The sequence below is a fragment of the Ictalurus punctatus genome, chromosome 12, assembly GCF_001660625.3.
Source record: "Ictalurus punctatus breed USDA103 chromosome 12, Coco_2.0, whole genome shotgun sequence".
Taxonomy (NCBI): domain Eukaryota; kingdom Metazoa; phylum Chordata; class Actinopteri; order Siluriformes; family Ictaluridae; genus Ictalurus; species Ictalurus punctatus.
Window position 1 is genome coordinate 2,566,057 of NC_030427.2, and position 27,402 is coordinate 2,593,458.

Sequence of the window (27,402 nt, forward strand, 5' to 3'; positions counted from 1 at the left end):
AGAGTCCCCTACCAAAGCGATCTGGAGACCTACAGTGGCGAGTTCTTCACTCTGTGATGCCGACCAATATCTTCCTGTTTAAGTGTAACCTCACGGACTCTCCCCTCTGCAGGTTCTGTGGACTACCAGACACTGTGTTCCACTGCTTCTGCGACTGCCACAGACTGGACCCTCTTTTGAATACACTGGACAGAATAATTAACGATCTCGGGTCACCCTTTTCTAAAGCAATGTTTATTTTAGGTTGTAAATATTCCCGTTCACACAGAGAACGATGTACATCGATCAACTTTCTAGTTGGACAGGCAAAAGTAGCCATCTGGAAATCCTATAGACTAAAAGCGGAAGGAAGAGAAATCAACACCGTGAACTTATTCAAAGCTCTAATAGAGTCATGGATTGAACTTGAACATGAATTCCATATAATGAATGACAATGTGGAAATGTTCGAAAAGACATGGTGCGCAAACATGGGTTTGTTTTCTATAACGGATGATGGTGAAATTGTTTTTCACTGGTGATTGTCTTTACTAATTTAACCATTCTTCACCTCCATGTTTAAATGCATAGATTCTCTTTCCTTTTTTCCTTTTGAATAAGTGATGCTTTCTGTTTTCCCTAAACAATTGGTAAATAAAGTGAGTTTAAAAGTCAAAAGTCTCGCTCAGGATTGTGGGTAGTGGGAGGAGTCGAGAGTTTTGCGGGACACTTTTGAGAGTTTGTTACTTTTAATCAATTTCTTCGTTCTTTTTTAAGATTCGTGGAAAAAAAGATTAATCTTAGACATAAAACTTTTTTGAGCGCCGACTTCGGTCGGAAAACTTTGACAAATGGGGTGAAGGGGAGATTTCTCACGCTTGACTCTGAGACATGGATTTAAATGTACACCTGATGACTCCGTATCTGTGGAAGATGTGCTGGTTGCAGTCAGTGAACAGGTCGGTGGTCAAATATCCAGTCAGCTTGTAGGATGAATAAAGCTGCTGTTGTTTTTCTCGCTGAGGTTCAGATGGTAGATGACCTGGTTAAATGCGGACTCACGATTAATGACACGACCTGATTCCACTCGGTCTGAAAAATCCGGATATCAAGCACGTTGTGTCGTTTCGGCGATTTACGAACATGATTCTGAATCAACAACAGGATCCGCTCAATCTGGCTGTAAAGCTGACTAATGAAGGCAAAGATTACACAATCTTTATTAGTTCGGATCATATGCTGTGTTTTTTGAGCGGAGAACTAGGACATGTCAGACCGTCTAATCTTCAAACAACCGAGCGACATGCCAGACAAAATAACCACAATAATAATAATAATAATAATAATAATAATAATAATAATAATAATAATAATAAACTTCATTTTATAAAGCGCCTTTAAAGCAGCTTCTCAAAGCGCTGTACATAAAATCACAGTCCACAGAAAAATAAAACAAATAAAGGTTAATAAGAATAAAAATAACAACATTAATACTAATAAAAATAATTATTAAACAATCGAAAAAGACATCAGCAGTCGAATGCAAGTTTAAAAAAGTGTGTCTTGAGAAGAGCTTTAAAAATGCCAAAAGTCTGGGCTTCCCTGAGTTCAGGAGGAAGAGAGTTCCAAAGTGAAGGAGTATAGACAGAACCATCTCGTTCCAGATGTTAAAACAGCACCTAAAGGGAATCCTGATGCAGGAGATGTAGAAAATCATGATTACAACGAGGAGCGGGTAAGTCAGGCAAGTGGTGGAGAAACATTGACTCAGACAGTAAATGAACATGATAAACCATCAGAAAAAGAACAGACAGAAATAGAAAGTAATAAAGGAGATGGTGAAAGTGAAGCAGCTGTAGATATTTGTACTCAGATGTCCACCATGAGTTCAGAGTATGCTCACTCTGAAAATGACTCAGATGTTGATCTAGAGAGCATAGAGAGTTTTTCTGATATGGATGATGCTGAAGGAACAGAGTCTCTCAGTGCTAGACTGTACACATTAAAGCAAATTAATGACTTTCTAGATGAGACTAAAGGAGCTCGGAAACCACAAATTGAGACTTTTTTCCCTGATTTAAAGCGCTTTTTGGTGTCGTGTAAAATGGCGATGAATAAAGCAACTGATGAAGAGCTTAGCATTCAGAAGCTTTATCGCCTCAGGAAAATAATAACAAAGGTAAAAGGCATGATTAACCGTAAGGCGAAGAAGGTTTGAATATGTTGTAATGAAGAGAGGAGATAATGAGACCTGTGTTGAGATGTCATTCGTCATTTATTCAATAGTCAGCATCATGGCATCCTTAAACTTATGATCTTTGAACATTAATGGATGTCATGGTGCTGAAAAATTATTCGCTTTGTTCGATTTTTTTAGTTGGAAAAAAGCAAGTGTAGTTTTTCTGCAAGAAACACACACACATATATGGACAATCAGGTGCAATGGCTCAGTGAGCCATGATTCAAACGTGAGTGCCGGAGTAGAAGTTCTTATTTCATCGGATTTACAAATTCAAGACAGTAGAGCTGAAGAAATTATTTATATTTTATATTTATATTATATAATTTACGCTTTGAGTTATCGCAATCTCTTATTAATATTTATGCTCCGAATGATGGGGCAGAAAGAGCTTCTTTTTTTTAAAAAGTAAAAGACGTTATTTCAAAAGTTTCGCAGAATAGAATAATAATTTTAGCTGGTGATTTTAATTGTACATTCGATTACACTATGGATCGGAATCATGTTGAACCTCATCCAAATTCGTCTGAGACTCTCAAAACCGTTGTTCAGTTTCATAGTCTTGTAGATGTATGGAGAGAAGCTTTCCCTGGCAGTAAACAATATACATGGGTGAAAATGAATTCTAATACAGTTTCCAGTGCACGACTCGATAGATTTTATGTTCAGATGAACGACAGAGGAAGATTTTCCAATAGTGATATTTCGCCAACACCATTTTCGGATCACCACTATATTGCAGTAACTATAACGCAGAGTAACACATATTATAAGATTTGGCTTTTAATAATAGATTATTGCAAGATAAAGTTTTCGTACAATTAGTCGCTCAGTTTTGGGGAGAGTGGAGAGAGAGAAAATCACAGTATAATACTTTAAGCCAGTGGTGGGATATTGGAAATGTACAGATCCGGCTCTTGTGCCAACAATACACAAGGAGTCACCTGACTGAACTAGGAAAAGGTTAAGTTTTTGGAACAGCAGATTCTGAAGCTAAGCAGCTCCATTAGTGATGGTGAAGAGATGGAAACTGCAAAAATGCTTGACGAGTACAACATGATTTTGAAAAATTTGTATGAAGAGATAAGTCGTAGTACATCCATACTGGGAAGATATCTTCAGTTAAACAGCATGGATTCTTCAACAACTTTCTTTTTTTCATTGGAAAAGAACATCAGAGAAAAAATAATATAAATCATCTTAAATTGTTAAATGGGAAAGAAATAACAGAAAAGATTTTTTTTTTTTTTCGCAAACTCTATCTTTTTATGAAGAATTATATACTGCACAACCCTGTGACCTTGGAGCAATTAATCTGCTTTCAGATGGACTGCCGCATCTTGGACATGAAGATAAAGCAGAGCTGGAGAAACCTTTGTCCTTTCAGGAGTTAACGGAAGCTGTCCAGCAGCAATCTTCGGGGAAATTACCAGGATTGGATGGCTTGACTTCTGAAGTTTATAAAGCCTTCTGGTCCCTCATTGGTCAGGATTTGTATGAGGTGTTTCTCGAAAGCTTTGAGTCAAATATCCTACCCATCAGTTGTAGAAGAGCTGTAGTGACTCTTTTACCCAAGAAAGGAGATCTTGGTTTATTGAAGAACTGGCGACCGGTCTCTCTTTTAGGAACTGATTATAAAATATTGTCTAAAACTCTGACAAATCATCTTAAAAAATCTATAGCGTCCATCATCCATGAAGATCAGTCCTACTGTGTACCCTAGCGATCTATATTTCACAATCTTTTTTTGTGCGGGACATGGTGTACTTAACGGAACTGCATACATTAGATCTTGTGCTTGTGTGTTTGGACCAAGAAAAAGCCTTTGATAAATTTGACCATGAATACCTGTTCAAAATACTTGAAAGATTTGGCTTTGGGAATCAGTTTATTTCATGGATAAGGCTTCTTTATAAAGATGTCTATAGTATGCTGAAAATAAATGGAATTTTGACCAGACCTTCTTCTGTAGGTAGAGGTGTGACACAAGGGTGTAGTTTGTCTGGTCTCTTGTACACGATTTCCATTGAGTCAATGTTAAGGATTCTGAGAGAGAAGCTGCAAGGATTTACAGTTCCAACATCTCACCTTTCAAACACAGCAGTGGTGAAACTCACCGCGTATACAGATGACATCCCAGTGATCATTAGATCTGAAGATGATGTTAAACATCTTACCTCATGCCTCAACATCTTTTAGAGTGCTTCTTCCGCACGGATCAATTGGGGGAAAAACTGACACTTTATTGTTAGGCCATTGGTCACACCAAAATCCACCTCAGCTTCCACATCAGCGCCCTTGGAGTAAAGAGGGGGTTAAGATACTGGGGCTGTTCTTTGGGACTGAACAGCACATGAACAAGAATTGGGAAGGACTTGTAGAAAAAGTGACAGGCAAGCTCCAGAGATGGAAGTGGATTCAAGCCCAGCTTTCCTACAGAGGCAGGGTGCTGGTGGTGAATAATCTAGCCACCTCAATGCTGTGGCATCGTCTAACCGTGTTGGACCCTCCGAAAGAGCTTTTGTCACAACTTCAAAAAGCCTTTGTAGACTTCTTTTGGGGTGGTCATCATTGGCTTCCCCCCTGGGGTACTGTGTCTCCCTACAATTGATAGCGGTCAGGGATTAATTCATTTAGCCTCTAAGGTGAAATCCATGAGGTTGCAGACTGCCCAAAAACTGCTTTACTCGTCGGACTCTCTACCATGGATTAGCTTTGGCCTTGCCATTCTACGTGGAAAAAACAAGATGGATTTTGATAAACAAATGTTTCTGATTTCGGGAAATGTGGTAAAAGACATGTTTAAGATAAGGTTTTATGGATCGGTTCTTGAAGCTTGGGGTTACTTTAAGTCGGAGCGGAAAGAACATTTTGGTTTTGATGAACCACTTCTGCACAGTCCTTGGTTTTCTAAAAAAATGCATTATATCCAACACCGAAATTTCTATCTTTGTTTTAGCTGGGATAACTAAAGTTGGAAACCTGTTTGACTTGTCGAATAGAGAATGTTTTTCAGTACAGAATCTAACTAGAAAAATTACTGGTAGATCAGAGAGAATAGTCGGGAACATATTAAAGGATTTGAAAACATCTTTTCCTGCATGTTTGTGGGATAATATATAACCAAGTTTATGTCCGGTGGTAACACAAAGGTCTTTTTTTCCAGAAGTGTACATAACTCCACAGGTAGCTCAAATTAACAATGGAGACAATGTAAACATGTTGTTATCCTTTAAAGGCTTGCAAAGTCTTCCGTTTTCCATGGTGAACAAGCAAAATGCATATATTTCCTGTGTAAAGTCCGACTTTGTCAGACATCTAAGGGGGAGGAGGCATACAAAATGGAGGACTCATTTCTTGAAGTCGGGAGATAATGAACCTTCATGGCGGTTATTGTATAAGAACCCTCTACCAAAAAAAGTCTGGTGACTTACAGTGGCAGATTTTACATTGTGCATTACCAACAAAAGTGTTTTTGTTTAAATGTAAATATGCACCGTCTCCACTGTGTACTTTGTGTGATGAACTCAATACTGTGTTTCATGTCTTTTGTGAATGTTGTAAATTATCTCCGCTCTTTAATCTATTGTATACAATGTTTCGTAGTTTGGGGATCATTTTCTTGAAAACAGGGTTTATTTATGGGGGTAGATATTCTCGCCACAGGCAGGAAATCTGTACCTATTCGAATGTTTTGGTCGGTCAAGCAAAATTAGCCATTTGGAAGGCTGACAAAATGGGATCAGAAGGGAAAGAAGTAAACATGGTTAAATTATTTAAGGCCTTGGTTGAGTCTAGGATTAGATTAAAGTATGAATTTTACCAAATGAATGGTGATCTTCCGATGTTTGAGAAGAAATGGTGTGTAAACAAAGGGGTGACTTATAAGAGGCGAGAATCTCTTTTTCAATTGGTAATGGGTCTTAAAACAATGTGTTCTGTATGTTAAGGTTTTTTAATTGTAGAATAAATTATATTTTAAAAGTCAAAGTCTCTCTCTCTCTCCCCACAGATGTGTCGTTATCTCTAGCATCCCTGCTGGTGCCTCTGCAAATTACACCTGCAACATGAGGGGTCGTTATGTGAACATCATCATTCCCAATGTTATCCAGGCTCTCACGCTCTGTGAAGTGGAAGTCTATGGGGTTCCAGGTTACACTTTTATATCCAGTTCACAATTTCATATACATTTGAAGTCAAATTAAGTTTTACAACAGCTGCTAAATATCAACATTGCTAATTTTTTTTAGTGCCTGTTACTAAGAGGGCATTTCTGAGATTGAAGTTTAACACCAGTGAGTATCTTATGAACCCTACTGTGAGGGACAAAATTATTCAAAAGGTTTGTGTTCATGACATGTATGGTAGATTCATAAATAAATAAATAAATAATACTAATTTTTCATCATAGACGATATCTGCCAATGCCCAGCCTTCAGTGCGTCAGATCTGTTGGACTACAGAACCAGAGGTGGAAAATGAAACTTAAAAAAAGGAAATGGTAGGAAATATCAGTACTACTACTGCAATAATAATAATAATAATAATAATAATAATAATAATAATAATAATACAACTACTTCTACTGCTAATAATAATAGTAATATAGCGATAAGAGGCAATCTGTCCAAACACTCCCTGCATATAGCACTCCCAGTGGCCAGTTCTTGTCAAGATTCATAGAACAATAAAGAGACCATATGTGAACATACTTATGCATATCACATTTTGTGATGATGGCTCAATGCTAGTTGTGTAACCTACCTGCTGAAAGCCGACTGGCAGAAGGCAGACATTTTTGAAGTAATTCAGTTACAGATTAGCAGAAAGCGCACAGCAAATTCTGCTCAATTGGCATTTTGGTTCCTGAGAAACAGCTATTTGAACTTAACGCTGACCCTTATAAACATGAACAGCACGCCCCAGGTAGCCAATTTGAGCGAGATTGCATAGGAGGTCCATCCCTGAACTTTCTATTCAAGTTTTGTGGCAATAACCCAATGGGAAACTTTTCAATTATCTGATATCTGATTGGCCAATGACAGGCATGTTTTTTTTCAGTAATTAAGTCATCATGAGAATCTATTATAGATTAGCACATACGGTATATCTACCATATCAAATTTCAGCTTGATCAGACATACAGTTCCTCATAAACAGCTATCTGATCTTAGCTCTGCTCCATTTGTATGACCAAATTTGGCACATAGCAAAAAATGCTAAACTAACTTTTGCCAACTAGTGCTAGGATGTTTGGCCTAGCTTCAGAAATTTGGTGACAGTCCTCATTAATTAATTTTTGGTGTGATGCTCAATAATTATCAAAAACATGTTGACATTTGTAAACAGCAACATGTCACTTTCCTGGGTAATGGGAGGAAGTACTACAACCCCAATTCCAAAAAAGTTGGGACGTTGTGAAAAATGTAAATAAAAACAGAATGCAATGATTTGCAATCTCATAAACCCATATGTTATTCACGGTAGAACATAAAAAACAAATCAAATGTGTAAACTGAGGAAATGTAGCATTTAAAGGAAAAAAATAGGTAACTTTGAATTTATGGGCGCAACACGTCCCAAAATAATTTGGACGGGGCAACAGAAGGCTGGAACAGTTAGTGTTACTAAAAAGAAACAGCTGGAGGAACATTGTGCTACTAATTATGTTAACTGGCAACAGGTCAGTAACATGATTGGGTATAAAAAGAGTATCTTAGAGAGGCGGAGTCTTTCAGAAGTAAAGATGGGCCTCTGTACACCAATCTGCGAAAAACTACATCTACAATTTGTGGAACAATTTCAGAATAATGCTCCTCGATGTAAAATTGTGAAGGCTATGAATATCTCATCATCTACAGCACGTCATATCATGAAAAAATTCAGAATCTGGAGAAATCTGTGGCCCGAGTCTCTTTCCATAAATCTTAAATAAACACCTCCTTATAGATAGCTTCACCATATCAACGACTAAAAGTTTTTATTAAAGTAGTATAGCACAAATCTGTTTATTATTAGACTTTGATTATGTGGTATGTTTGCCAGAGAAGTCTCTGTGAATGATTTGCTATCATAGAAAGCATAACTTATTACAATGAGCACATTAATATAAACCTGAGATATGAATTGCAACCTTCAGACCTTCTGACCTATCAGATTCCAGAGTGCAACAGCAGTGTGATATAATTTGTATTAAATACACTAAAATGTCTATTAATAGTTCCATGAAATTTGCAGAACATCAGTTTACTGTTACTTATTTATTAATTCATTGATTTATTTCTTTTACCTGAGTGATATTACAGTCAAGAATTTTGTCATTCTGACTTACAGGTGGCAGAAATATATCTGAAACAACAAGAAGAAGAAGCGGAAGAAGAAGAAGAAGTGTTCAAAGAACAAAAAGAAAGAAAAAACATCAAATGTGTGAGGTTTGGGTTTAGCACTTGAAAATGCTAGCTAACTGATGTTATAGGTTTATTAATTAGAAGTACTAGAAGTTTTTTAGTTTGTTTGTTTGGGAAATGTATCCATGAAAAAATTATTACCACAGGGTTTGTACAAGGTGCTTGAATTTGGCATTTGGAAATTTAAGTACTGGAAAACCTTGAAAATAGCCAATATTTTTTTTAATGTTAAAAAAGTGGTTAAAAAGTGCTTGAATGATAAAACGTCAATAAATAAAAAATAACAATCACTTTAAAGGGTTTATTTGCAAAAGAACACGAATACAATCCTTTCACTCAAAATATGACTCCCCGCTGCACCCCTCCTCATCCTGCCGTTCACTCATTCATTTTAACAGGGACAGCTTCGGTCCACTTCTCAGACCCCTTTAGCAACTTTTTTTTTTTTTTTTAAAGCATCTAGCGACATAACTAGCGACTTTTTGGACAACCCTTAGCTACTTTCCATAGAAGATAATGGCCAGTACTGCACGGCGAGTGCGAGGTCCTGCTTTCAGAAACAGAAAAAATGTCCAGAATGTCTCTGAAACACTTCAGCCTATGATTAGCCATGGATTCCTGGGAGGACACTGTAGCAGTCTCTGAGGATTTCTTCTCATCACTCCACTGTAAAAACAAACAAACAAAACAAACAAAAAAAAAACAAACAAACCACTAAATGCTAGCTTCATCTTCTTTTAATTTGATTGTCAGTGCTCAACTCAAACCAACAGCAGAATTATTAATAATATCAGGAATGATTGTGTCTAAAATCAACCACTGATTATATCCCACTTGTTTGTTTCTAGAGTGTATGGTTTATTTAGCCAAATCTAAACTCACTTCTCCATTTGTGTAACTGGATACTCAGGATAATGAAATTTCACTCTCGTTTCCATCCACCCCCATTTTCTACATCTCCTATCATACAGGAACCTTGAGCCTATCCCAGAGATCATAGGGCACAGGACAGGGTACACACTGGACAGGGTACCAGGCCATCGCAAGGCACACTCACATACACATTCACACACCCATTCATACACTACAGACACTTTGGACATGCCAATCAGCCTACCATGCATGTCTTTGGACAGGGGGAGCAGCACAGGGAGAACACGCAAACTACGCACACACAGGGTTGTGGTGGGAATCAAACCCCCAACCCTGGAGGTGGGAGGCAAACGTGCTTAGCACTAAGTCACCGTGCGCCCCACTCTGGTCTCTTTAATAAAAATGTGACACACAGAATAGCGCAATGTGCTATCAAATAAATAGTGGGTGACTGTTTTCTTTATAGTGTATATGCACTGTAAATGACTTCATATTTAAAAACATAAATGTAACTGACATGCTGCTTTATTAAATCATAGCAACTTGAGCACCTGCCTAGCCCTACTCTGAATATGAGGAACTTTCCTACACAACTATTGACATAACTAATGGTCTGCACTTATATAGTGCTTTTTAACCTGAGCAGTGTTTCCCATTCACCCATTCTCACACCAATGGTAGCAGAGCTACCATGCAAGGTGCTAACTTGACATCAGGAGCAACTTGGGGTTCAGTGTCTTGCCCAAGGACACTTCGAGTCATGTGGGCCAGGAATCGAACCTCCAACCCTACGATTAGACAACCTGCTCTACCGCCTGAGCACAGCCACCAACTAGATAACTAGATGTTTAAGTCAGCCTATCCCATTCCTTCATTTTCTTGTTACATATAGATTAAGTCTCTTAAGTGTTTCCTACATGTATATATTTTTTTAAATTTGCATATGTCTACCAATATGTAAGCCAATGCATATGTTTTACACTACTAATACAAAATGTCCCAGTGAGGCCTTCTACACCCATCAAAATATTGCCATCTCACTGTTTGACAGAATAAAATATAGCAATGATGCTTTAGAATTAGATAAATTAAGTTTCTGCAAAATATGAATTGAACTATTCATTTAGAATTCAAAAAGTACATTAATGACTTTTGTAATGACTACTCTGTAGCCCATGTAGCACACTAACCCTAATGTGCATGACCGCATGTACTATGTTGCAATAATAATAAAATGTATTATTATCACCAAATAATCACTTCACTGAACAGGAGTGTGATGTGATGTAACGACACAGGACAGTTAGTAGGAAGTAAGCGCAGGAGCGCCGTCTTTATTGATGAACAAACTAACAGAACACAAGAAACGCGGTCTATGCTGAATAGGACTAGCTGGATCAACCATGGAACTACAGTCTAGGCATTACTCGAAAACAGAACATGGAACTGAGACCGCTAGCATGCTACACGCATTCTAACACAGCGCTAAAGCTATACTCCTTAAACACTACTAACGTTACAAACTATAATACTGCGCGAAGTGCGCAGCCACACGAGGGGTTTAAATAACCAACATAATTATCTAAAGCATAGACACCTGGAGAAATAAAGACACACCCTCGAACATAAGCCAATACCTGGACAGGAAGTAAATCAAAACAAACGAGCCGCGCGTGTCCATATGTCAGGGTCTCGTGCACGCGCGCTCTGCAGCAGTCTTTGCGCTTCGACGCCGCAGCGCCATCCACCGGCGGAAGCGTAACAGATGTAAAAACAGACTTAAAAACATTGAGTCATTTAACACAGGTCAACTGTTTTCTAATTACAAGCAGCGTGTGTGTGTTCTGTTTCATTTTCTTTTCAGGGTTAAACATACTGGAGGATTTTTTGTTGATCTGGCACAAAATTAAATGGAACTAAGTTACATTAAAAAGGGGGAAACTTTGGGTACCAAGGTTATAAGTTATAAACTAGGGAACATTGAGAGAGAGAGAGAGAGAGAGAGAGAGAGAATCGGCATGTGGTCTGCGCCTCTGTAGCACCGCTGTTCTACAGTAAGTGCTGAGGGGGAGACCTGAATGTCGGGCTGCCAGATAGCTTCATTTCAACTATAACTATTAACTGGATGGGGTGGGGTTAATATTTGACTAGTGCATAAATTACACCTAATACGTCTAGGTCACTAGTTACTATTAGCTATAATTTAATCAAAAAAGAGAACCTAGTATGTTTATTAGAAACCAACCAAAATTACTCCAATAGTGAGACATGTAAAAGTCCCTGAAGTTACAAAGGAACCCAGGGTAACTTCTAAGCAAACAAAGGCCTCTCTCACATTGGCTAATGTTAATGTTCATGAGTTCACCATCGGGAGAACACTGAACAACAATGGAGTGAATTACAGTATTACAAGGAGAAAGCCACTGCTCTCCAAAAAGAACATCGCGGTCCATCTGCAGTTTGCTAATGATTACGTGGAAAAGTCTTTTGGAAAAATGTTTTGTGTGGAAAAATATAACCTTTTGGTTTAAATAAGAAGTGTTATGTTTGGAGAAAGCAAACACTACATTCCAGCATAAGAAACTTACTTATAACAACCTTTCAATAATGGATGGAACAATGAATTCTGAATTATAACAGTGAATTCTAAAGGAAAGTTTCAGGACATCTGTCTGTGAACTGAATCTCAAGAGAAAGTGGGTCATGCAGCAGGCCAACAACCCTAAGCACAAAAAGCACATAAGGGTCTACCAAAGGATGGTTAAAAGAGAATAAAATTCATGCTTCAGAATTTGCCAAGTCAATGTCCTGACCTTAATCCAATAGAAATGTTGTGGAAGGACCTCAAGCAAGCAGTTCATGTGAGGAAAATCACCAGCATTCCAGAGCTGAAGCTGTTCTGTACTGAGAAACGAGCTAAAATTCTTACAAGCCGATGTGCAGGACTGATCAACAGTAAAAACAGGGAAAATGTTTAGTTTCGGTTATTTCTGACCAAGGGGTTCACACCATATGTTGAAAGCAAAGGTTCACATAGGATCACATAATAGAAAGAAAACATTCTACACACCGTTATACCACCAGCAGCAGTCTGGACTGTTGACACAAGGCAGGTTCATGCTGCTGATGCCAATGTCTGACCCTATCATCTACATGTCACAACAGAAATCAAGATTCATCAAATCAGGCAATGATTTTCCATGCTTCAACTGTCCAGTTCCAGTGAGTCCACGCCCACTCTAGCCTCAGGTTCCTGTTCTTGGCTCACAGACAGGAGTGGAACCTAATATGGTTGTAGCTTATCCACCTCATTTGGCTAGACGTATTGTATGTTGCAAGAGGGTTTTCTGCTCCCACACTTGTAAAGAATTACAATACCATACCAAGGCATTACCATAGCCTTTCTGTCAGCTCGAACCAGTCTGTCCATTCTCCTCTGTCCTCTCTCATCAACAAGGTGTTTGTTTTTCTCCACCATTCTGTGTAAACTCAAGAGATTGCTGTCTGTGAAAATCCCAGATCAGCCTCTAAAATTCTCAAACCAGCTCGTCTGGCACCAAAATTCATACCATCATCACTGAGATCACTGAGATTCTGATGTTTGGTGTGAATATTAACTGAAGCTTACTGAAATACTTACCTGTATCTGCATGATTTTATGCATTGCGCAGCTGCCACACGAATTAGTTAAGTTCTTTTTCAAACACATCCTGCAGAAGCAAATAAGATCGGCACTCCAGCTGCTTTGAGTAGCCTAATGCAAAATGTATTCAAAATACTATTTTTCCTAAAACAGATCATTAAGAACTCCAAAACACCTGAAAGTGGATTAAAGGCACTGTATACAGTGTTACCACCACTGAAATCACCATTTAATTACATATGCTTCAACAGTTAAAATATATAATAAATAAATAAATACATTATTATTATTATTATTATTATTATTATTAATAATAATAATAATAATAATAATAATAATAATAATAATAATAATAATATGTGTAATTTATATAGCTCCTTACTCATAACCAATGTCACTTTACAATTACAATGTCTCAACAAAACATGGAACATGCGGTAGACTAGATTTGAGAAAAAATATGATTTATAGTTTACAAAGAAATATTAAATTTCTCATCAAAACACGATTTCACTGCTTATGCTAAGCTTAATTTACACAAGTTTCTAATTACAAGATTGAATTATATAAAGTGAGCATGATCAATTCATGTAGTATTAATGTAAACCCATAACATTATGAAATCTTGTGGGGATGTTGGCACTGACAGGTGCTATAACTATAGTATTTAAATTTACATGATTCAAAGGTGTGTGATAGAATAGCACAGTGTTTTAATAAATTCAATGCTAATGAATATTAGGTGCTATTATTAATGAATATTATCCTGGTGTCTAATATTATTTTTTGAGAACAGTTTCATATTGAAATACAATGAATCTGCACATTTTAACAGTTCAAATGGAGAAGTTATTAATGTTTTGTCACAGTAATGATTCTGTGTCTCATTGCCAAAAATTAAAACTTCTTAACTCTGAAAGTCAATTAAACAATGTTTGAAGGAGAATTTATAATAAATGCGTCATCAGATGACTAAAGGGAACGCTGGATGATCCGTCACATCAGTTTTAGCCTGACATTTTTGCTTTTGCGTCACACATTTGTACAACAGTTTTTATGAATCAGACATTGATTCATAAATCAGTTATCTGGCTGGATAAAACCTATACCTATATTATATATGTATATATTTATGTATGTATAAAATGTAAATGGAAGCTTTTTGCTTCATGTTTTTTTAAACTTTTCTGTAAGACTGTCGTTTGAGTCAAACTTATTTGCATTTGAAGAACACAAAGTGCATTTGCCTTTTAAATAAACTAAATAACCATTTAGTGATACACCAAGTGGACAGCTCAGAGTTTAAAGGGTCAAAGAAATGACTTTCTGATCTATGTCGAAGAAGGTAAGAAATTCTGATTTCAAGTATCAAACAGATTTCAAGTATTTTTAAAAATCTCGTTTTACAGTACACTATGATTGATTTAATATCACTTGTAAATTGTCATCATTTAAAAAGACAATACCTTTTATAGATTAAAAACACAACCTATCAAATGTTCCTATAATGTATATTTTTTGCGCAGGGATATGCATTTTCTCATTGCAGTCGATTCTGACCCCATCAGCAAGGTAAGAATACAGTATAGTAGAATACAGAAATACACACACACGCACACACACGCACACACACGCACACACACGCACACACACGCACACACACGCACACACACGCACACACACGCACACACACGCACACACACGCACACACACGCACACACACAAATGTCTGAGACCACATTGAAAATCTGGATTTTTTTTCTCTTACATTTTGAAATAAATTGGTTTTAGAATTTATTAATATTTTAAACAAAGAAAGTAAATGTTTAATATTTTGGATATATATATATATATATATATATATATATATATATATATATATATATATATATATATATATATATTTAAATTCTGCAACTGTAAACATTAAGAAACTCTGAATCTCTTGTAAATATTTTAAAGATTGTACTTTTTTATTTATTAATTTTGTATTGAAGTTGTAGTCAATAATACAATTTCGAATGAAAATTCTAAAATTAAATAATAAAAAAATGCAAAATAGAAACATTTTCCACTAGTGCTCTCAGACTTTTGGCCCCGACTGTGTGTGTGTGTGTGTGTGTGTGTGTGTGTGTGCGTGCGTGCGTGTGCGTGTGCATGTGTGTGTGTGTACGTAAACAAACTATTAATGAAAATAAAATTTTGTGTAAGATAAATGAATGAATAAATATGTTCCCTTCTCCCCTCCAGTCGATGTGGCCTTAGGAGGAATAGCAGTACAATCTTCTTTACACTAACAATTATCCTGCTTACTTTGCTATCGATGACAACAGAGCATCTAACATCAATTTCAACTCGTGTGATTACGGCTGCTCCTAACGCCATACAGACTTCATATGAATCCATAATGAACTTTTTCACACTAACTGTTGTTACCCAGATGAGGACGGGTTCCCTTCTGAGTCGGGTTCCTCTCAAGGTTTCTTCCTCTTAAAACATCTTAGGGAGTTTTTCCTCGCCACCGTCGCCACTCAGTGGCTCGCTCAGTTGGGATAAATTCACACCTTTAATATCTGTATACCGTGTTGATATTCTGTAAAGCTGCTTTGAGACAATGTCTATTGTAAAAAGCGCTGTACAAATAAAATTGAATTGAATTGAACTTATGTTTATATCCAAAATGCTCCACTGTGTGTAAGGGGCAGGGGAAACTGGTGCAAGCTGTTCAAAAGGTTTAGTTTAATTTAAGTTTGTCATTATATGCTGTACCTGCACACTTGCAGTGTAAATTCTGTCGGAAGTGACATGTTAGTAACGAGGACACGTTGCTGGTCACGCGCGGTGTAGACGCGCTGATACAGAGTGTAGCGCGAGTAAGATCTGTAATGTCTAATTCAAACATTATGATCAAAAGTAAAATAATGTCTAAAGACACCGAGATACAGAAACCACAAGGTGCAGTGAAAGTGAGTTTTTATTATTAATTTAGGACTATATATATATATATATATATATATATATATATATATATATATATATATATATATATATATATATATATATATAGTATTTATGCATTATTTTTTTTATAGATGCACAAAAAGCACCGAATTAAACTATAGTCCTAAATTAATAATATATATTCTGGTGTGTGTGTGTGTGTGTGTGTGTGTGTGTGTGTGTGTGTGTGTGTGTGTGTTGGGTTCTTTTCTGTTTTGTACAAACAGTTGTGTAAAGTTTTACTGTGAAGTTTATATTTGTTACACTCAGTTTGTGGACTTTATATTAAAGGAGGGGGGGAGGGGGGGAGAGGGGGGTGGAGGGGGGAGGGGGGGAGAGGGGGGTGGAGGGGGGAGGGGGGGAGAGGGGGGTGGAGAGGGGAGGGGACACTTCTGAAGTGCTGCTCTCCCACGAATGTTCAGGCTTTTGGGTAATTCTAGCAGTCTGTTAAATGCAGAGATGAGTAAATCTCAACAGGGTTGTAGCACGGTTTCTTGGGCTTGTATAATCTGAGCAATGCAAAATGGGGCTTTAACAGCACAAAGTTATTCATATTAAGACTAGCAACAGGAAGTAACTGAAAATGGTATTCTAGTAACATGTAGAAATTCAAACTAAGGTTCTAGAAGCACGTAAATGTTCTAAATACTGTTGTAGTAACATGTAGTCATACAAAACAGTGTTCCAGCAGCACAAAGTCATTCAAAAGAATGCTCTAGCAGCATGGAATACAACACACACACACACACACACACAAGGCAATAGCGGAGTTGGGATAAAGGGCATTAGGGTGACTGTTTTGTTAGGGTCAGGGAGGAATCCGACCGAGCTAAAGAGGAGGAGGCCGGATGGGCTGGCTGGTGCTAACTAGGCGTGCTTGTTTGGCCCGGGACTACAAGAGCGGAGCGCCGCGTACGAGTGGGGAAGCCCGGACACTGGCAAAGACAGAAGGAGTCTTCTGACCTACGCCTATAATCACATTTTCTTGTTGGACATGCTTTCTCCCCTACAACTAACAATGTCTTACTCTTGTCTTTGCTGCTCTGTTCAGCTCTTCCTACTTTCCTACTGACTGTTTCCCACCCACCTAGTCAACCTTTCTTCAACATTTGTTCTTTTCATCTAGACTTTAAATTTATTTACTCTTCACCATCTATTCATATGCTTTCAGTTTGAATGAAAGTGAGCAAGTGATTTCTAGCATGCTAGCCGTGTTAATGAATGATAGCGACCATGCAAAGTTTGCTCCGGTCGAAGAATAGCTTGTTTCTCTATGAATGGGACTGTTGTGTAAACTTCTCCTTTGAAACTGCTTTATCCTCTTTACTCTTTATCCTCTTTAATTTTGTCTATATGATTAATGTGTGGGATTTTAGCTTGTTCTTATGAAATGGGGGTTTGACTCCTGTACTTATGTTGCTTTTTTCTAAAGCCTACAAACATTTGCAATATCTGCCACAAGCTCTCCCATTTTCTCCAAACTACTGAATTTGTGATGCAACAAACTTTTTTTGGACAAACAATTTTGAGCATTTGCTTTTATTTCTTTTAACTATATGCTTTGAGAACTAATAATTTTCCCCCAATATCTGATTCTGACTATTGTGCTAGTAGGTCATTAAGGCTTGAACCTTATGAAAACTTCATTTAGACTGATTTGCTAGCCTAAGCTCAATCGGTTTTGTCCGATCTAATCCACAAACTGAGCAGGAGTCACACCCGACTCCATCTGTTTAATCGGTCGATCTTGACTTTCAGTAGACTCGGGTGTGGCTTCTGCTTGGTCAGAATGAAAACCTGCACCTGAGTTCTGAGTCCTGAGTTCCTGAATACTGGATGTTCATACTAAGTTCATAACTACAGTCTTTCACTTATCCCAGTATTTTTTAGATAGTTTATTAGGGGACAATGCATTTTCCCAGATGTTTTTTCCCCAGCAAGTTTTTTAGTGTCATGTTTTGCATTCCAATTCACATCTCTAGCTCAGTTCTCTCCTCCTGATATCTTTTGCAGTCTAACAGAATGTGTTTTACCGTCTCTTGTGTATTGCAGTGTGTGCAGAGTCCAGTGGGGTGTTTACCTATTCTGTGTAATGTTAGATTTAAGCCAGCATGAACTCTTCTAAGACACATAATTATCATCTCTTCCTTTGGGTTCCTGCCTTGGCTCATACATATGTCCCGGTATTCCTGCCGTATTTTATGTGTCCCTTTATAATGGTTTTAACATCTGCTCTACTTAATGGTACTTGTATATCAACTGTTTCATGCTTTATCGATCTTTTTGCCAGTACATCCACAGTTTCATTTTCTTCCACCCCTACATGTGCAGGAACCCAAAAGAAGGAAACATTCAGCTCCCTCCCATGGAGTATGAGAAGCAGATAAAATATTTGTTAACCAAGGTCTTGTCTACATGATGTTTTCCCAGACTGTATATGTGATAGTGCAGATAGACTGTCAGAAGCTATAGCGACATCTTAGTTCTGATTATTTTTTTCCGACCGCTGCAGTGACAATAGGACTCCTGATAGTTCTACGGTGTACTGATAAATGATCGGTCGCTCTTTTTTTGACTGCTACTTCACGAGGAATGAACAAAGCCACACTGCGGCCAGTATTGAGCCATCTGTATATACAAGTCATTTATTCTGATAATGGTCCATATATTTTTGAAGTATTATCCACTGTGGTGCTATTTTAGATTCCTCTTTTAATATTTGTTGTAATCTTGTATCTACAGATGGTTTTATGAATTTCCAGGGTGGTACAGTTCACCTCAATGGGGCTTTCTTGTAGCTGGCTGAGGCCTGCATTTTGTGCCTATACATTTCTTACCCATCCCAAACTCTTAAAGAAGTTAGTCCTATAAAACTCTGAGCATTCTTGGTGTACACCCTGCTATGCCCTCATAGATTTGTCCAATATAAATCACAGCATCTCTCCTGTCTCGACCTGTAACGCAGTCACTGGTGATGATTTAAATGCTCTAGTACAGATCCAGAGTTCTTGCGTCTGTTCCACGTCAAGCTTTTTAAGATTTTTAAGATACATTAGGCGACCGTAATCAAAGACAACTCTTGTAAGAGCCTGATAGATATTTATGAGCGATGCCCTACTTGCTCCCCGGTCTCAGAACATTATTCATCTTTTTACATTTGTTCTTAATTTTATCAATATGCTGACCCAGGTAAACTTCTAATCAAAAAGCTCTCCTAAAAATCTCACAGCCTTGACCTGTTCAAGATCTTGCCTGTGCAGATTCAATGGTGCTGTTTTATGACGTTTAGAAAAACATATACCTTGTGATTTTGAAATTGATAGTTTAAAACCCTATTCATTTGCCCACTGTTCTACTTTCCCTATTGCGTGTTGCATTTTCTTTCTTACATATTCTATATCCCAACCCCTAACCTCGTCAGCTGCATAAAGCGACTTACCTATATTTTTACCTGATAAAATGTCTTTAATCATAATATTAAACAGTATCGGGCTACATACACTGCCTTGTGGGGTAAAATTTTCTGCTGCATATCTATTTGAGTACTCTGCACCTACTCTAACTTCTATTGGCCTTCTGTTCAGGAAGTCTAATACCCAATTATATATATATCTTTCCGTTTATTCCTAATTCGTCAAGTTTAATAAGAAGTCCATCCTTCCCAAGGGTATCGTACATATTTTCGACATTGAAAAATACAGAGGTGACACTTTCTTTGTTAGTTTGAGCTTTCCTAACTTCTGGGTCTAGGCATAAAATGGATTCTACCATTCTCCCCCTCCCTTTACAAAATCCTGACTGATACGGTGAGAGAAGAACTTTACTTTCTATATAGTGATCTAATCTATCTGTTATCATCCTCTCCGTAGTTTTCCCTGTGACGTTAACACTGTGGATCTGTAACTTGACGGATCTGACTGTATTTGCCGGGTTTGAGTATTGGAACCGTTTCCGTGTTAGTGGGATTTTTCCTGTATTCCATACCATATTGAACAGTCTTAATAATACACCAAGCATGATGTCTCTCATGTGGCCTAACATGCTATAGCATGTACTGTATTTCCCTGATGTCGTTTGCCGTGCGTTTGATATAACTCTTTTGAACTCAAATAGAGTAAATGGCAAGTCCTTCTTTCTACTATCCCTGGATTTTGGGCAAGTGTCTGATCTCTACACTGCTTGGCTGTTGAGGATAGGTTTTCAGTACTGTGGAGCTTCACAAAAGTTTTTACCAAATGTTGTTTTTTTTTCTGCATTGCTAATTGCATTTTTATTGTTGCTATTTAACACTGATATTTACACACTGTTTCTTATTCCACTCATTTTCCTAATTGTTCTCCATATGTCCGATAGCTGGGTTTCTCTTCCAATTTTATTGCAGAATTGTCTCCAATATACACGTTTTGCTGATCTGATTGTTTTCTTACCTACTGCTTGCGCCATTTTATAGTTAATCAAAGTTTCCTGTGTACGGTGAGCTTCGAGTTTCCTAAAAGCTTTATTTCTCTTTTTAATTGCTACAGTACAGCTCTCATCCCACCGTGGCACGCTCTTTCTTCGTTTACTTCCTATCTTTTTTGACATTGTTTCTTCATCTGGTCGTATAATGGCCGTGGTCACTTTTCCGTTCGTTTCTTCGACGTCTGTTATATCCTTATTCGCTAATCCCACACATTTCAGTCCGCTCTACGTTTGGAACATCTGCTGGTCGGCTTTCTCTAACTTCCACCTTGGCGTTCTCGGTACCTACTGTCGAATGGTCTAAACCCTCCCATGTGTTGAACCTCCAATTTCAGTTGACGTTATTGTCAGATCGATAGCGCTTTCTGCATTATGTGAACTACACCACGTGTCCTTCCCGTCATTAACACATACCAAATTTTTATCATCTATAAATTCCTCGATCACTGATTAATTTATATCTGTATTCTTACTCCCCTGTATTGTGCTGTGTGTGTGAGTTAAAATCCCCACACCGTACTAATTTCCCTTCAACCCACATACTGCATTTGGTGTATCGGTGCTCTGTCTATTACGGGGATTGTAAAAGTTGAATATCGTTATACTGTCTTTTCCTGTCCGTAGTTTGACTACCACAGATTCGTGTTCTTTCCCTTTATTGATTATATCTCACATCATTTCTTATAAAAGTTTCTACCCCCTCCACCTTTCCCCTTTCCCCAATCATTTCTGATTGTACACTGCAAATTTTAGTGTTATTTTTACACTCACAGTGTTAAAATTAACACTTATCAAGAGTTTATATAGGTCCACACTAAATAGAGTTCAATTTACACTTTCAGTATTGTTTTTTTCCTACACTCTCATAGTGTTGAACAAGCACTGTAAGTGTTCACTGTTAGCACAATTGGTGTAGTTTTTTTACTCCTCACAGGCTCCATTTACACTAAGAAAGTGTTGAATCTACACTAAATGTGTCAAAAGCTCAACCTAATGAGTTATTTTCTACACTAGTGTAATTAAATGTGATCTACACCCTGTCTGCCTAAAAATGCAGACCTTTAAAATGTGTGTACTCGTCAGTAAAAGAACAGATAACACATCAGTTGCTGTATAAGGTTGAACTTTTATTTTCAACACAGTATCTTAGATGTAACAAACCAGCATGAATTGAGGTGCAATATATTCACCTCATAGTGAATATATTCATCTGACCCATTTGGACCCTGTAGATCAAAAGGCATGTAGAACTTCAAACTCCGGGCTTTTACAAGTTCACCCAAGTCACATACTGTCGGCTACAGCCACGCTGTGCACATAATAACTTAAACTTTAACGAAGGATAGAAACTGTACGTGACTCTCGTGGCTTTGCATGCATCTCATTTGTAAGTCGCTTTGGATAAAAGCATCTGCTAAGTGAATAAATGTAAATGTACTAACATTTAACCTAGTTCAAAAGCTTTGCATGCAATTCCTTTACTCTGGGAGACTCACTTGTAAGACCAACATCAATGTTGTAGATCGTAGTCTGCAGGAAGGTAAAGATGTTAACAAGGGCTTCCTCATATCACAGGTTGAACACATAGTGGACTTTGAAGAGTTCATCTATAGCACTCAAGGAGCTGGTTCCTGTGCAAGTGATGAGGTGCTTATCCACTACCACGTAGAATTTGTCAATCCTGCCCTTGATCCTTCCTAATGGTAGTAGATACGGCTGGAGGCCCTCCCTGGCACTGAGATGGCCTTCAATACTGGTGGATGACTAGAAAGAAAACCCAGCAACGCTAAAAACTAGATTAAAAATACAAAATACACCAATTACAACGTGCAATGACGAAATCCCTGAAATGTGGTCCTTGGCACATTCAGACACTGTGATGAAAAATGTGCTATAATCATAACTAGGAAACACAACAAACCTTAATTCAATATGTCCAAAATAACGCCAGTTCATATCATTCTTTATGTATTACTGGACAACTTCATCAAAGGAATATTTCAACCAAAAAAGAAAGTTCTTATGTGACTTTCTTTCTTCATCTGAACACAAAGAATTTTCAAAGGAAATTCAAGTTCTGTGAGTCAATAGAATGCACGTGAATGGGTGCCATCTTTCTGAGAGTCCAAAATGTACATTTAGACAGTGTCACAGTAATAAAAGAACAGTTATTCAAAGAGCTAACAAGCTGTACACTCACTACTTTACACCGTAGCAAAGTGTCATTTCTTCAGTGTTGTCACATGAAAAGATATAATCAAATATTTCCAAAAATGCGAGGGTGTACTCACTTTTGTGAGATACTGTGTGTATATATATATATATATATATATATATATATATATATATATATAGTGTGTATGAGAGAGAGAGAAATATAGAAGTATTATATGTAATAAATATAGAAATGTTTCTACAAAAACCGTCTTCTAACTCGTTTTAAACAAACACATTAAATGTTATTTAATACAGCGCGCGCACACACACACACACACACACACACACATATACATATATATATATATATATACATATACATATATATATATATATATATATATATATATATATATATATATATATATAGAGAGAGAGAGAGAGAGAGAGAGAGAGAGAGAGAGAGAGAGAGAGAGAGAGAGTGTATCCACAAATAGGGAAGATTTAAATGATCATGTCATGTCTACAATTATTAAATTACAAAAACAATTATCATGGACGGGACAAAAGGGATGATGGATGAAATGTATGTATGATGTAATAGCTCTTGCCCAGAAATCCGCTTCTAGAAAATTGCCGTTCCCGAGTTTGGACACACGGGGGCAGTCAAGCTCCATCCAGCACAACGCTGCCCGAAACAGAAGGTAGGTTTGAGCTATTTTACAGACACAGCTCATTACTGTGCATTGTATTGTTCGGACATAACCACAATTAACGGCTCATCTATAAAAACAAACATTACGTAATACTCATGTCTATACTTGTCATGAAAATGCAAAATGAATAACCAACCTTTCTAATGTGGATAAAAATAGAAAGCCGCGCACTTCATTTACACACACATACATATATACACACATTATTATTACTGTTCCTTCTCCCTGTACCACGTTCTAATACTTAAACTGCCCAAGAAAGAAAATTTGCTGTTTTCTGAGACGAGGAAGTGGCTCTTAAAAGAGCCTTTGTGTATATTAAACAGAGTTGTGGTTTAAGCGCGTTCTCCGCGAATACGGCGGGCCAGCTGAATATCCTTGGGCATGATGGTCACTCTCTTGGCGTGGATAGCGCACAGGTTGGTGTCCTCGAACAGACCGACCAGGTATGCCTCGCTCGCTTCCTGCAGGGCCATGACGGCCGAGCTCTGGAAACGCAAGTCGGTCTTGAAGTCCTGAGCGATTTCTCTCACCAGGCGCTGGAAGGGCAGCTTGCGGATAAGCAGCTCAGTAGACTTCTGATAACGACGGATCTCCCTCAGAGCCACGGTACCGGGCCTGTAACGATGAGGCTTCTTCACGCCGCCGGTAGCCGGCGCGCTCTTGCGGGCAGCCTTAGTGGCGAGCTGCTTCCTTGGCGCCTTGCCACCGGTGGACTTACGGGCGGTCTGCTTGGTTCTTGCCATAGCGTCAAACTCTGCACTTCGCGGATAGAAAAACAGAATAAACTGCGCGCGCGAACGCGGCCTTTTTAAGCCATAACGCCGCCCTGCGCTGATTGGGCGTCTCGAACGCGCTCGTCTGCTATTCGATAGAACGTTTTACGTCACCTGTTGACTATTGGACCGTCTTCTCTGCCACCGTTCGAAACACAAGACGCCCGCCACAATTCTATTCTATTGGCGCGCTCTCTAATACAAATGCTTTGTTCATTAGGAACACACACAACGCCGTCACAAACCATTTTCACTCCTCAGACTTCATTTAACCAGCACGCTAACTGCTATTGTTCTTATAGTCATTACTTAAATATGGTATCAAATCATGACTACAAAATTATCGTCCTTTTTTATTTATAAATATGCTGTCTTAAAAGTGCACAATTTCACCCCTCAGATTTCATTTAGACAACACGCTAACTACCACCATTATTACTACTACTACTTAACGTAATCACATAATTATTAGCAAAGTATAACGCTTCTGTTTTCATTTCAAACGTGCTGACTTTCTAGTGCACTTTCAGTAGAAAAACGGGTGTAAAATTGCACTTTTGAAGCAAAGATGGTGGCTCTTAAAAGAGCCTTTGGGTACTGACAAAGCAGCAGTGGACGAGTTTACTTAGTCTTGACGGCCTTCTCGGTCTTTTTAGGCAGAAGCACAGCCTGAATGTTGGGCAGCACACCACCCTGAGCGATGGTCACTCCACCGAGCAGTTTGTTCAGTTCCTCGTCGTTACGCACGGCGAGCTGCAAGTGGCGGGGAATGATACGAGTCTTCTTGTTATCACGGGCGGCGTTACCGGCCAACTCCAGGATCTCAGCGGTCAGATACTCCAACACTGCGGCCAGGTAGACCGGAGCGCCGGCACCGACGCGCTCGGCATAGTTGCCTTTACGTAGAAGCCTGTGCACACGTCCCACGGGGAACTGAAGTCCAGCCCTGGATGAACGAGTCTTAGCCTTAGCTCTAGCTTTTCCGCCGGTTTTTCCTCTGCCACTCATCTTGATGCTCAAATCTGTTCTAACAACTCCGAAATAAACGTTACACCCCGAGCTCTCCGTGATATAGACAAAACGACCACTCTCTTATTCGCTAAGAACGCAATGGCAGATTAGCCAATCAAAAACAGGCCGTCGAATTCCAGCGTCACCCCTCCCACCCCTGTTTGTGCTTGTGTGTGTGTGTGTGTGAGAGAGAGAGAGAGAGAGAGAGCGCGCGCGAATGAAAACATACAGAAGGGAATATTCATACAAAAGCACGAAGTAACAACTATATACTGAATTTATTTATTCTTATCATTAACATTGATTTATTATGTATCAATATGTTATCCTACATATTCTGTGATCGTTTTGGAGATCAGGAATGATGTTTAGGAATCACGATCAGGATTCTATCCTACTGTACTAAAATCAGTATCACCTTGTGGCTATGTGTACATGATATGTAGTAGATATGTGTATCCATACTATTGAATGTTTCTAACGTGTATTGCTTTGATTACATAAAGCTTGACTGAAAATGTTGCTCTTTAAAGGAAAATATGGGTGGCTCTTAAAAGAGCCGTTTAAGGAACAAAAGCATGAAAGAAACAAACGTCTTTACTTCTTTTTGGGTGCTGCCTTCTTCGCCTTTGCCGCTTTAGGCTTTGTGGTCTTGGGCTTGACAGCTTTCGCTTTCTTGGGGCTCTTGGCTGCCTTTTTAGGGGTCGCGGGCTTTTTCGCCTTCTTCGGGCTCTTGGTGGCTTTCTTTGCGGCGGCAGCGGGCTTCTTCGCCTTCTTAGGAGACTTCTTGGCCGCGGCGGCGGGTTTCTTGGCCGCTACCTTCTTGGGCTTCTTAGTGGCGGCGGGCTTTTTCGCTTTGGGCGCGGCTTTCTTCACGGGCTTCTTGGCTTCGGTCTGCTTCTTGTTCAGCTTGAAAGAGCCAGACGCGCCGGTCCCTTTGGTCTGCACCAGAGTGCCTTTAGTCACGAGACCCTTAACGGCGATCTTGACGCGGGAGTTGTTCTTCTCCACATCATATCCGCCGGCAGCCAGCGCTTTCTTCAGAGCAGCGAGAGACACGCCGCTCCTCTCCTTAGACGAGGAAACGGCTTTGACGATCAGCTCGCCGACGCTAGGGCCGGCTTTTTTTGCTCTCGAAGCTGCTTTCTTCTTGGGCGCTTTGGCCGGCGCGGCGGCGGGAGCGGGTGCGACTTCTGCCATCTCTCTTGGAACTACGTAGAATACACGAGTCGTACACTGTACGTTAGTGTGTAACACAGGATGATCCTCCCTCCCCGCGGCCGGGGGCTGGTCTTAAAAACAGATATGAGAGCGGTGTAGACTCAACTCGGGCGCCGCTGAATGAATGCACGGACGCGGCGCGCGCTCAGATGTGTTTTCTCATGGCATTTCTCGGTGAAAATCCCACTCGCAAAACGAGATTCAAAACGTTGAAGCACACGCTGAGCGAAGACGGGCTTTCTCGTTTCCCCCGTGGCCCGGCCTGGCCGGCTAGAGAGCAACAGTCTCGCGCAGCGCACATGAAAAGGCGCGGCGCGCGTTGTACTCAAGCCGGCGGGCTGCGCATTTGGTGCGATGTGGTGTGTAAAAACGGGCGAAAAGCAGGCACGGCCGTCGTATGCGTTCTGGGCCGAGTTAAAGAGGAGCCTTGGGAACGAGCCTGATGTCTTTGCAGCTGTCGAGTGGTGTGTGTAGTATCGGAAGCAGAGCGCGTTGGGGGCCATGTAAAGCACAGCACGCGTGACTATAGGTTCCGCTATAGCCTTGTTTGTGTGTGTGTGTGTGTGTGTGTGTGTGTGTGTGTGTGTGTGTGTGTTGTATTTCATGCTGCTAGAACATTCTTTTCAATGTCTATGTGCTACTAGAACACTCTTTTGAATGACTTTGTGCTAATGTCACATTAGTTCGAATGACTAGGTGCTACTACAACAGTATTTAGAATTATTATGCGCTTCTCGAACCTTAGTTCGAACGATTACGTGCTACTGTGACATTAGTTCAAATGACTAAGTGCTACTACAACAGTTAGAACAGAGATGCCCAAACTTCGGCCTGTGGGCCAAAGTTGGCCCGTGGTGACTTGATTTGGCCAGCCATGCCATATGTGAGAAGGGGGGGAGGGGGAAATTTAATTGATGCT

At 39.1% G+C, this 27,402-nt stretch overlaps 1 protein-coding gene across 1 annotated transcript; it reads right to left on the reverse strand.

Annotated features, from left to right (window-relative positions):
- Positions 1-21,451: 21,451 nt before the first annotated feature.
- On the reverse strand, positions 21,452-26,998 carry LOC128634183 (histone H1-like). The gene is made up of 2 exons (XM_053684443.1): positions 25,864-26,998; positions 21,452-22,366 (listed from the first exon to the last, which is right to left on the reverse strand). The coding sequence occupies exons 1-2, from the start codon at positions 26,460-26,462 to the stop codon at positions 22,300-22,302; spliced, it is 666 nt and encodes a 221-aa protein (XP_053540418.1). The 5' UTR covers positions 26,463-26,998; the 3' UTR covers positions 21,452-22,299.
- Between the last annotated feature and the right edge of the window lie 404 nt (positions 26,999-27,402).